Raw genomic sequence first — 11137 nt, 5'->3', positions numbered from 1 at the left:
CCCATCGCATCCTCCCGACTAATTAAAGGCGATCTCATCGTGAAACGACTGGCGGAATCCAAATGCTCCCGGTTTTTCCTTTCCGAACCCCCCCCCCCCCCCCAGCGCGTGCCAATTTTAGAACACGTTCCCTCGCAAAGTCGCACCACTCCGACTCGGAGGATCGATCGTTGGATTTGCTCGAGCCTCGAGCCTCGATCGACTCGTCTCTTTTCTTTAGGACAGTCAGCTAAATAGAGTTCACTTATCAGCACCCAGCTATCTACCTAGCTCCTGGGAGGCTGGAGCATCTCCATGGCGATGTAGCTCGGATTAAGATCATGCCGAGGCATAATTAGTCTTATGTAACCTCATTTCCCCCATACAGTCAAGCCCCAATTCCGGCATCCCCAGCCAACCTCGGGGTGTACATTGTACTACTAATTCTAGAAAACCCCTAGAGAGCTGTCCATCATTTTGCGATGGTGAATGGATCCGTCAATGAACTGCACTGTTTCTTTCACTACTTGTCCGCCCAAATCATAAGCTTATGACCTCATCTATTACCCGCTAGGGTCAACACCTCTGACAAGCACAACATATCAAGAAGCTACTATTTTCAACTGACCAATGCCATCGCAAGAAATATTACTCTCATGCAGCCGGAGAAAAAAATCCTGGGATATGCCACATTCTGTAGTACAAAAGAGAAGGTGTCTAGGATTGACCTTCATGCCCAAATTGCCAATACAGCAAAAGAATACTATATAGAGTTTTAAGGCAAGCCATGCTTCTACAAGACCCACCCCCACGCAACAATACTAGATATGTATCCCACAAAAGATCGGAGTATCCAAATATTACCCAGCAGAGAGTATCAGAACCTATCATTGTCTCGAAACCAACCCCGTAAAGACTAGTACTATACTCAAGGTAAACCAATAATATCCTCAGAAACTTCTATCCAGTCGGCCCGGAAGTCATCAAGTGAATGATATATACTCCCTACAAAACCACCATATATCCTCTTCCCGTGTGTACTATCGTCCCGGGATACATCTTTCCCCTCCAACGGCGATAAGCGTAAACTTCGTCGCAATAAAACCGGAGTTAACTCATTACCTCCGAGCCTAGCCATGGATCCCTTGAAGCTAAGGAAAAAACATAAGCCATAATAAGCACACCTCCCCTCCCCTCTCCTCCCATTTCTATCAATCAGTCAGTCATTGCTAGAATATCGAACGAATTTCAACTATCTTTACAAAAAACACACATACATACACACACACACACACACACACACACACACACATACACAAGAAGAAAGCAAGGAAAAGAAATCATGTCTTGTCCGGACTGCTTCAGTGGGCATGTGCATGATGGAACACCCAAGGGCGAGGTCACCACCTTGCATGGGTTGGATGTCTACGTGACGGAACCTTCGGGAGGGGCGGAGGCTGTCAAGGGCATTGTTATCATCATCCCGGATGCGTTTGGATGGGAGTTTGTCAATAATCGCATTCTGGCGGACCATTATGCAGAGAAGGGGAAGTATAGGGTTTATTTGCCGGATTTTATGAAGGGTGAGTCGTTGGTTTCTTTCCATGGGGTGACGAAGGATAGGAGAATGACGGGTGGTGTGTTGGATATGTATAGGACATGCGGCTCCTGTTTGGGCTCTTTACACCCTCGCCTCGGTGATGAAGACGGGATCGCTTGTGGATTGGGTTACTAAACCGTGAGTTTGCACACTACCTAGTGGATCTTCTATGTACAGAAGGGAAGAGATGTCTTTCTGTCTCACGCTGTATAGGTACCATGTTTTCTGGACTGCCTATGCTATCGTTCCCTTCCTCTATCATAACAATTTCGGCAGATCTTGGCCGGTCGTCAAGTCGTTCTTCACCGCTGTCCGCCAGAACGAAGGCGCCAAGCTTCCTATCGCTGCCGCGGGGTTCTGCTGGGGTGGTCTGCACACCGTCTATCTGGCACATGGGGAGGAGGTGGATGGGAAGCCCTTGATCAATGCCGGCTTCACCGGTCATCCCAGCAACTTGGCCATACCGGGAGATATCGAGAAGATCAAGATTCCCGTCAGCTTTGCCATGGCGGAGCTTGACAATATGGTTCCATTGCCGCAGATCAAGCAGATCGAGGGTGTTCTGGACAAGAACGGCGGGGTGGGAGAGGTGAAAATCTACTATGGCGCTGGCCATGGGTTCTGTGTGCGAGCAGACGTCATGGTCAAGAACGTAGGAGCGCAGGCTGGTGATGCGGAAGACCAAGCAATCGAGTGGTTCAACCGCCACTTCGCCGGGGTGACCTTCTAATCTGTCTGGTCCGTCGTGTTCATGCGCCTGTTTCATCTTCATCCGAATCCGGCTCCTCTATAAGAGCCCTTAATTTCCCATCCGGCTGTCGTGCGAGCTCCTTGTACGCCCCCTCTTCCACCACGCACCCCTTTTCAATCACAATAATGTTATCCGCAATCTCCATCATATCCCTTGCGCGCGTAATGATAAGTACCGTGAGTCCTAGTCGGGTCGCGACCAGCCTCTGCACGGTCCGCCGGATGATCGTTGCACTGCTGGGGTCGAGGCTGGAGGTGGCTTTGTCCAGGATTAGAATCTGTGGCTGCCGGACGAGCGCCCGTGCAATCACCGGCCTCTGGGCTTGCCCTCCCGACAGCCCGGCCCCTCCATCGCCGATCATGGTGAAGTATCCGCCCGGAAGGGAGGTGATGAAATCGTCAATCCTAGCGGCCTCCGCTGCTGCGCGTACGTGGAATATCGTGCGCAGAGGGGAATCCTCCTCCAACCCGTAGCTAATGTTTTCTGCAATAGTGCCCGGGGAGATAGACGGCCGTTGGGAGACAATAGAAATCAGCGAGCGGAGGGTCGGGATATGCACACGTTGAATGTCAAGTCCTCTCAAAGCAAGTGTAGGTCGTCCGTCCTTGGAAGGGGGTGCCTCGTATAGGGCTAGCAGGAGGGATGCTATTGTCGACTTCCCCGACCCCGACCGTCCAACGATTGCCGTGCATTTATTCCTCGGGATGTTGAGGGACACGTCCCGCAAAACCAAAGCATCGGGACGTGATGGATATCGAAAGTCCAATCTGTTGATCTGCACCGGCGCTGTCATGGCGATCTTTAGCTTGCCTCGATGTTCATGAGAAGCGCCCTCCGGGAGATTTGCAAGGCGTAAGAGCTGGTTTGCCATTTCCTGTGAAGTACCAATCTGGGGAACTAGAGGGTAGTTAGCAAGGTTGGGAGCAATCTATATCGGGCAAGAAAACTAACTCCATGACAGTACCATGCTCGCGTATCCGATGCTGAATAAAAGGACAGAGAAGACTGTCATAAGATCTTGAACTGTAAACTCTAGCGATGATACGAGGACCGCTCCATAGTAAAAGATCAGGGCTATACCTGTTAGCTTCGCGAGGACTCAAAAAACCGTCCGTATGCACCGGTACTCACTGCTGACGAAGATAATCATGGGTTCCACCAGTCCAAAAAGAAAACCGGTGTAAAGGGACTTTTTCAGTCCGAGAATCATACACATCGACGCAGCCTTCATATGCTTCTTATGGAAGTATGGCTCGAGAGTCAATGTCCGAACGGTGCGAAGTTGCGAGAATGTCTCCACGAATACTTCTGAAGCTGATGTTCGGACCCCAATACATCGTCGCTCCCATATCCCATTGGTCCTTTCGAGCCCTCTGGTGATGGCATAGATGACAGGACCGCAGGCTACTGCGACAAGGGTCAATTTCCAGCAAACAGCCATGCTCCATATGATTGCAACCACAGCCACTGCAGTGGCCACGAGGACATAGCCGCCAAAACGTCCAACCAGGTTACGCATCTCTTCTGCACTCTGGTTGAGGCATGTCGTAACTTGGGAAGGCTCATTCCCGGCTTCTTCAAACCATTTACGTGGCTGGTCCAGTAAAAGATGGAAGCTTCTTTTTCGGAGGCGATCAACCCATGCCTGGCCACATAGCTCCAAAAGGTAATGCATCGAAAATGACACGATGCCGTCGCCTATTGCAACACCTAGGACAATCAATGACCTTGTCGAGGCGCGGGCCTTGCTGTTGTAGAATGTCCCAAAAAGTTGCGACAAGCAATAAGAGAACAGTGGGGTGGCCACTGCATGACAGAGGGTGCTTAAACACCCAAGGATAAGAAGCAAACTTTGTCTTCGAGTCAGATTGGGAACTATGGTCATCATTATCTGACCCAACGACATGCGTTCTTGCGGCGCGAGACGTGCGGTTCGTTTGAATGACCACCTGGTAGAATGCTTCGTTTTGGCAGCTTTTATCTCATTGACAGCATCATTCACTGGGATTACGTTGCAACTGAGCCGATTGGACTGGACTTCTGCGCCACGGACTTGAAAGGCTTTGAGTTCAAACATCTGCATCCCGATGGAATCGACCGATTCTCGAGAGGGTCTACCCCGTCGAGAGTCCCTAGACTTTAGATTGCTCTTCAAGCTTGTATTGTATTTGTATATAGCTGATGAATGTTGTGCAAGCTCTTCATGCCGAGAGTAGGTATCCAAGCCCGGACCGCATGTGCTTCCGGTTGAGAGTTCCGAGGCATTGGAACACGTGTCAGAAGTATCGCGAACACTAGTGGCGTTGCTCTCATCATGGTGAGACTTTCTTGTGGCAATGAGAAACGTATTGCTGTCTTCAAGTTCAAACCTGTAGCCGCCTTGAATTACCCTGCCTTGATCCATGATGTAGGCAAAGTCGTCATCCATAATCTGGGACATATCATGCGTAATGATGATAGTTGTCTTCCCTCGACGCCATTCCCGAATGGCTTTCATTATCTCCACGCGATTAGTTGCATCAAGGGCACTCGTCGGCTCATCCATTATCAAGATCGGTGTATTCCTCAGCCGCGCCCTCGCAATCGCCACCCTCTGTCTCTGACCACCACTTAGAAAATCGCCTCCATGACCAACGCAAGTGTCGATCCCCTTGGGAAGATCATCTATTGTACTGTGAAGCATTGCGAGGCCATTACACCCTTGTACATCGGCTTTGTGGAGTCGGTCATAATCGCGACTGCCGAACGCTATATTCATGAAGATGGATTCGTTGAAAAGTACGCTTCGCTGTTCAATAGCGGTGATGTTATTCCTTATCCAATCTATGCTTAATGATTGTATGGGAACACCGTCGATCGTTATTTCACCGGATGCCGGTAAGTAAAAGCGTGTGAGCAGTTGTCCAAGCGTGTGAGCAGTTGTCCAAGCGTGCTCTTCCCAGACCCGCTTCGGCCAATAACAAAAGTTGTCTCTCCGGCAGGAAAGAAGAAGCTTGTTGAATCTAAAACAAGTCAGTTTGGTTGTGAGGGATAAGTAAAGGAGACCTTGATCCACGCATTGTAAGCAAGATTGCCAGGAGTATGAATGGGCTCTCAAAGCACTCACATTGCTGACTTCGATGTCACCTTTACAAAAGTCCGGGTACACAGTCCCTCTCCTCTCCCCTCTATCCGCATTATCTGATCGGTCACCCAAAATATCGACCAAGGATAGAGCTGCAGCATTGCGTTTTGTCAGGACGACGATCTGTGGCATGAGAAACTCCATGGACTGTGCAGCTGCTAAGCAGGCCCAAAATGTTCTCAGCACTTCACCCGCTGAGAGATGTCCCGAGGTAGCCAAGGAGCTCCCATACCAGAATCCTTGTACGAACATGCCGAACGTCATCAGTCGTAGAGCAGATATTTGTAGTGAGGTAAAGAACGCGCGTCTGAGGCAATGCGATGCCGCCTTGTCGATACTGACCACGAAATTCCGGATTTCCGTGGCTTGCCCATTGAAAGACTTGACTGCATCGATCGAAGTAGCGGCATTGTCGACAGTCCTGGATGCATGTGCCAGTTCGGTCTTCTGTGCGTCCACACTCGAATTTGTCTTGGTGGAAAGGAAAGAGACGGCGGCCGAGAGAAATGGAATACCGGCCAGAGTGACTAAAGTGAGGTTCCAAGAGGTACAAAAAGCCAGGCCTAGGGAGAAAATGGCTCGAAAGATATACTGCAACGAGAGACCCAGAGCCTGCGACGTCCCCTTCTGTAAATCATCGATCTGTCTGGATTCCTCTGTCAGCTGAAGCAGATGCCAATGTATGAAGGGGCAACGCACCCTTGGAGGGAAGAGAGAAAGACCCGGGTGCCGTCCGGTTGCGTTTCGAACCATTCCTGATTCTTCTGCAGAAGCCCTTCAAATAGCTTGGTCCGAGCATTCGCAACCTGAAGCTCTCCAAAGATCACAAAATAAATGAAATAAGCACTGTTGCAGGCCCAGCTGGCAGCTCCAAGAGCGAGCAGCTCGATTGAATATTTGCTGATCTGTTGGGTCAGATCCTCTTTCGCAAGTCTCCCTCCACCAAACAGTGCGAACGAATTGAAGAGGTCGCCCAAGACTACAGAAAACACCGGAGTCGCGAGACTCGAGACGATGGCAAAAAGAATTCCTCCAATTAGAGTTGGAAGATGCTTTGTGGTGGTGAAGCCGAACAAGGACATCCACCCCGGCTTCCGGTATGTGAAATTGGCCATCATGCAGCTATACCGGCTGGTCATGGTAGAGGATCTTCATCGATTAAGTTTGATTCTCAAAACCGTTGATTAAGTACCATGTGAGCGAACATGACCATGGTAGCAAAGTTATGAAACCTAAGGTGTGGGAAGGAGGCATGAGTAGGCGAGAAGCACGCAAGCCCACGGCCTTCCCCCACAAGTCTTTCCGAACTATGGCAACAAAGAGAGATCCTTGAAATTCGCGTCATCCGGGCCGGTGTGTTTGCTCGGCGTTTCCAGATGCGGGCATATTAGAGGGAGGAGATCAATGGTTGGCGGTTGCCATTGTTCTCGGGTCCACCGCCGAGTCATTGAATCAGCCACACGTCTTTCTATTCATCACTGCATTCCAACTGCAAAAAAATCCATCCGCTGTATGTACATGGTATTCGCGCCGGTAGAAACACTCCCGGTTGTTTGTCGGGAGCTAAAGCCCACTCTTCTATATGGCCATATATTCTATACTGGAACCACCCGATTGAGACCTATGGGACAAGGTACTAGATGGCGGTTGTTGAACCCCAGGGCCTCGAGCCATTGCGTAGTCTTTAGGATATTAGCAATGCAAGGATGGAGGGCCCGAATGAATCATTGCCTCTAGCAGCTGTTCCTGCGTGGCCCGAATGAGAAAAGGTCGGTTTCAATATTTACGAGCTGGTCTTCTGTGCCCGTTCGTAGATCCAGTCGTTGAGACCAGCACGGTTTCTATTTGATGTATAAGCACCTTTGTCGTCTTCTTTCCGACATGAGGACTCACCTGGCGATCTCAACAGCGTAAAACTGCATACGCATGGCTATTCTTCCGTTAGCCGGCGACCCGACCCCGCAGCACATGTCCCCAAGCCACCAATAACTTACCAAAGATAGTGGTGTCTCTGTCGTATTCGACCTTGGGGCTGGCACGCAGCATTGTTCCGAAGTTGAAATCTTCGATGGTCTTCTCGTATTGGTTGATCCAGTTGCGCCACTTCTCCTTGCCCTCCTTGCTCTTCATCTTATCTTCATCGAGGGTGTCGGCGGGGTTGAAGTCCGGGAACTCCTTCATGAAAGACTCCAGGATTTCGTCGTCCATCTTCGTCAGGCGCAGCTTAGAGCCGGGGACCTTCTCCAGGATGGACCAGTATGTCATCAGATGTTCCACGGCTGCATATTCATGAGTCACGAGATTAATTCAAACCAACGGTATCTGGACCAACCCTTGACGGCGAACTGCTTCTCCATCTAGACTGAAAGTTAGCGTTTTCGGTCGGGGCTCTAGACTGTCTCGCCGCAAGTGACATACATCCTCGAAGTTCTCCGCCGTCTCTGGATCAAATGGCTTCGACATTTTGGCGGTTGTGTAGGTGACGAATACCTGGATCAAGGGTAGACGAAAAGATGATAAGAATGCAAGAATATAGGTACTATTCGGGGGCTAATAGCAAATGAAGTTGAAGCGAGATCGAAAAGTAAGTTGCCCCGCGACAGACTGGTCTTTTTTTCCCGCGGGCGGACATTTTTGCGCCGCCGCCTTTAACCCCGCCGCCCGCGACCGGGCGGTACGTCATCCACAGCACGATGTAGTTCTCGAACCATCCAACATGGTCGATTGAAGTCTTCATGAAACCTATTAGTGATACGATAAGAAGATGGTTTATTTCTAACTCGCTGTTCGACGGACTTTCTAGGTTGCTCGCTGTCTGAGAAGCGCCATGTCCGGTCGGCTACCTCTGCTGCTTATTAATGAGATTGGACTGCGAGGCACCGGTGCTAATTTAGGGGCCCAGTTGCGAGGGGGTCAGAAATTAGTGCGAGGGTGTCAGAGAATTCCTGACACCTGATGAGCTCAGTCACGTGAAAAGATGATCCAGTGTCAGGATTCAAATCCTGACACTGGATCAGCTATTATAATACTTAATTATTAAATCTAACCACATTCTCTACGAATTTTAGGGTATTTAGGGTATTAGGGATTTTTAGGGATTTCTTTTTTAATTTTTAGGTATGATTTTTAGTCACGTGCAGAGCTGATCCAGTGTCAGAAATATCACATGTTTAAACTGATCCAGTGTCAGACTTAAAATATCAGGTGACTGAGCTCATCCGGTGTCAGGAATTCTCTGACACCCTCGCACTAATTTCTGACCCCCTCGCAGCTGTATCCCCTGCTCATCTAAACTAAATGGGGTTGATCTTGTCGTTCAAAGACATAGACAAACGCCTCGCAATGCGAACTCAACGTACGCGTCCTCGATTTGTGCACAGAGTGATGTAACAATAACAGATCATGTGAGATGGTTGGTAAGACCAAGAAAACACTCATTGCCCACGTTGGGACGGAGATGGGTGATGGTACAGGAGGAAGGGATGCTCAATCACTATCGTCGGAGTCAGGCAGCTCTTCGAAGCGACCTTCCTGTAGTGCTCGCGTAACAGGATTCTCCACGGAGAGAATGCCGTTTGCTCGGGCTCTGTTTCAACAGTCAGCAAGTGTTCGGACAGATAGGCCAGGGATGAGACTAACCGCTCAAAAAGCACAAACAGTCTCTCGGCTTCTCGTTCCTTCTCTGCCTTGGTCATTGGGGGCCCATCATCCTTCTTCTCTGCGGCCCACTTCTGGCCAGTGATCGGGTTGACATCGGGACTGAAACCATTCGGGTTGGTTGCGAATGCTTCGCCTGCCGTCTTGGGGATCTCCATGCCGCGAGAAGCCAGTAATCCTGCAGCGAATCCGTAACCGATGTTCTTCGTTAGGTTTTCGGCATCTTTCCCAGAAAGCACAAACATAAGCTCGGAGATGGCAGTCTTCAGGTTGGGGTAGGGGGTAGTCGAGAGATTGAGTAACTTTGATGAAAGGGTGTCTGACTGCCCAATCGGACGGCTTCTGTCGTTGTCTTCTGGCAAGAGAAGCCACTGCATGTATTTACGGGGACCATCTGGTGCCATCTCATGGATGACGACGAGCGAGTGAAAGAGGGGTATAGCCTTGGTTTCAAGTTCATCTGGGCCATATGCCGACACAGCTTGGTCCAAGATGTTGATCAGTTTGTCAACATTGCAATTCTGGTTGAAAGTTGGGAAAATCGGGCTATTGTCGAAGACTTTGCCTTTCTTGTTTTCCAGATCCAGCGTAGACAGGCAGTTCAGAAGATAGCTGAGTAAGCCTTCCAGAGGCTTTGGGGGAATGTCGAGGCGGCTGATCATCTTGAAAATATGGGGTATCGACGCTGAAAATGTCGCGGACAGATGGGAATAAATCTTGGCCACATTGAAAATGAGTTTCAGGGTATCGATGAGGGCCAATTCATCGATCTGGGACAGTGACTTCTTGCCGGATTTGGGAAATTGCTTAGCGTGTCGGACAATTTGCTGATATGTCTGATCAGCACATATGATTCTAGACAATGCATTCCCCGCTTACATAGTTGACATTGTCACCCAAAGAGTGGTGTTTTATCAGATTCTCAAAGTCCATTGTCGTGTCGTACGTAGAAAGGAATAAGATTCGACTGATTACCATTTCGTCCTCCGATGAGTCGCACTGCCTGGGTATCAGCTTGTGCGGGCTGGCTAATGCAGTAGAGAATACGTACCTTGAGCCTTTCTGCTAATCTGCCTCCATAGCCCGTATCCACGAACACCTGGCGCATGGATTCATCTAAGAGGAGAGCATTCGCGACACAGCGCAAGGCGGCCCGGCGCACATCGGGTGTGTCCCCATCAGCCCCATATTTTGCTAATATCTCCATTCCCTCCTTCGAATAGATAGGATGGGCATGGCTAGGGTTGGTCCCATGTTGCCTCAGCTCTAGAAGTGTCTGCACGCGTTCTGTTGCGCGCGCGTGGTAATGTCAGATGGGTACATGTTATGTGCCTCATTTACTTACGCTTTGATGTAAGGGACTTCTCCCCAAGGTCAGTCTTCAGAGAACCCAGCAGCTGGGTAACTCGTTGCAGCTTCTCTAGTAATCTGTTAGATGGAATTGCTACCGTATGGTGGCTTGCGCATACCGGGGCCCTGAAGCGGCCTGAACTCCATGATTAGGTTTCGCTATAGCGGGGTTCCCTGCAGAGCACGTCAGGCATTTATCAGGGGGAAATGTTGGCTTGCAGAAACCGTCTTACGGGGCGCGGTGTACCCCTACTAGTCTGTTCAGGGAGAGTCCCACTTCGTTTGGGGTTATAGGAGTTGCGACAGAAGCAGGCCCGCTGGGATAACAGCAGAGGAAGGAAGATGACAATAAAAGAGCCCAGTGGGTCTCAGTGAATCCGGGGCGTCTTTTCTTCACTGATGGATTGTGGTGAATCTCAGTGTTGTATGCGGCGCAATGGATATGGAAAGGAGCTAATGATGGGCCGATGAATAGAAGTCCGCGGTGCAATAAAGCACCACCCCACTGAGGCTCAAGGATAATACTAAGCCGCTGCACAAGATCTCCGCCGGCCACAAATACAGCGGCGGGGTTCAGCGACTCGATGAGGGAGTGTGGGTATGTAAATTGGTCTCTGGAGTAGTGGGAATCAGTTTCAGGGGTTCAAACTGCAATAGAAGACTCATGGAAGCGTAA

The 11137-nt window shown here is 49.9% G+C and overlaps 5 protein-coding genes across 5 annotated transcripts; 2 read left to right on the top strand and 3 right to left on the bottom strand.

The window, feature by feature from the left end:
* Positions 1-1197: 1197 nt before the first annotated feature.
* On the top strand, positions 1198-2587 carry BO94DRAFT_532417 (dienelactone hydrolase family protein). The gene is made up of 3 exons (XM_025611115.1): positions 1198-1562; positions 1636-1717; positions 1793-2587. Exons 1-3 carry the CDS (start codon positions 1322-1324, stop codon positions 2307-2309), a joined length of 840 nt encoding a protein of 279 aa, XP_025470248.1. The 5' UTR covers positions 1198-1321; the 3' UTR covers positions 2310-2587.
* Positions 2329-6569, bottom strand: BO94DRAFT_554247 (ABC a-pheromone efflux pump AtrD; the record flags this gene model as incomplete). Its single annotated transcript, XM_025613702.1, has 5 exons — positions 2329-3227; positions 3282-3404; positions 3462-5277; positions 5437-6100; positions 6154-6569. The coding sequence occupies 5 exons, from the start codon at positions 6567-6569 to the stop codon at positions 2329-2331; spliced, it is 3918 nt and encodes a 1305-aa protein (XP_025470247.1).
* Positions 6570-6725: 156 nt separating this feature from the next.
* Positions 6726-7293, top strand: BO94DRAFT_344104 (uncharacterized protein). Its single transcript, XM_025607060.1, has one exon. The coding sequence runs from the start codon at positions 6859-6861 to the stop codon at positions 7189-7191; it is 333 nt and encodes a 110-aa protein (XP_025470246.1). The 5' UTR covers positions 6726-6858; the 3' UTR covers positions 7192-7293.
* BO94DRAFT_344109 (polysaccharide biosynthesis domain-containing protein) lies at positions 6904-7976 on the bottom strand. The gene is made up of 5 exons (XM_025607061.1): positions 7873-7976; positions 7787-7811; positions 7449-7733; positions 7348-7384; positions 6904-7295 (listed from the first exon to the last, which is right to left on the bottom strand). The coding sequence occupies exons 1-5, from the start codon at positions 7915-7917 to the stop codon at positions 7238-7240; spliced, it is 450 nt and encodes a 149-aa protein (XP_025470245.1). The 5' UTR covers positions 7918-7976; the 3' UTR covers positions 6904-7237.
* A 575-nt stretch (positions 7977-8551) lies between these two features.
* Positions 8552-11101, bottom strand: BO94DRAFT_532413 (synembryn). The gene is made up of 7 exons (XM_025611114.1): positions 10695-11101; positions 10581-10635; positions 10457-10531; positions 10163-10398; positions 9991-10110; positions 9094-9938; positions 8552-9040 (listed from the first exon to the last, which is right to left on the bottom strand). The coding sequence occupies exons 2-7, from the start codon at positions 10606-10608 to the stop codon at positions 8941-8943; spliced, it is 1404 nt and encodes a 467-aa protein (XP_025470244.1). The 5' UTR covers positions 10609-10635; positions 10695-11101; the 3' UTR covers positions 8552-8940.
* Between the last annotated feature and the right edge of the window lie 36 nt (positions 11102-11137).

The sequence above is a fragment of the Aspergillus sclerotioniger genome (genome assembly GCF_003184525.1).
Source record: "Aspergillus sclerotioniger CBS 115572 chromosome Unknown BO94scaffold_6, whole genome shotgun sequence".
NCBI classification, from domain to species: domain Eukaryota; kingdom Fungi; phylum Ascomycota; class Eurotiomycetes; order Eurotiales; family Aspergillaceae; genus Aspergillus; species Aspergillus sclerotioniger.
The sequence above is the reverse complement of the archived record's forward strand: the minus strand, read 5'-3'. Positions and strand labels throughout refer to the sequence as shown.

Bases quoted from the DNA above. Each gene is read 5' to 3' on its own strand.
- BO94DRAFT_532417 (XM_025611115.1), top strand. From the start codon at position 1,322: ATGTCTTGTCCGGACTGCTTCAGTGGGCATGTGCATGATGGAACACCC. The intron at 1,563-1,635 runs GTGAGTCGTTGG...GGATATGTATAG, and splicing joins TTTGCCGGATTTTATGAAGG to GACATGCGGCTCCTGTTTGG. The intron at 1,718-1,792 runs GTGAGTTTGCAC...CACGCTGTATAG, and splicing joins GTGGATTGGGTTACTAAACC to GTACCATGTTTTCTGGACTG.
- BO94DRAFT_344104 (XM_025607060.1), top strand. From the start codon at position 6,859: ATGGTTGGCGGTTGCCATTGTTCTCGGGTCCACCGCCGAGTCATTGAA.
- BO94DRAFT_344109 (XM_025607061.1), bottom strand. From the start codon at position 7,917: ATGTCGAAGCCATTTGATCCAGAGACGGCGGAGAACTTCGAGGAT. The intron at 7,385-7,448 runs GTAAGTTATTGG...ACGGAAGAATAG, and splicing joins CAGAGACACCACTATCTTTG to CCATGCGTATGCAGTTTTAC. The intron at 7,296-7,347 runs GTGAGTCCTCAT...TACATCAAATAG, and splicing joins TACGCTGTTGAGATCGCCAG to AAACCGTGCTGGTCTCAACG.
- BO94DRAFT_532413 (XM_025611114.1), bottom strand. From the start codon at position 10,608: ATGGAGTTCAGGCCGCTTCAGGGCCCCG. The intron at 10,532-10,580 runs GTATGCGCAAGC...ACAGATTACTAG, and splicing joins CAGGCCGCTTCAGGGCCCCG to AGAAGCTGCAACGAGTTACC. The intron at 10,399-10,456 runs GTAAGTAAATGA...CGCGCGCAACAG, and splicing joins GAAGTCCCTTACATCAAAGC to AACGCGTGCAGACACTTCTA.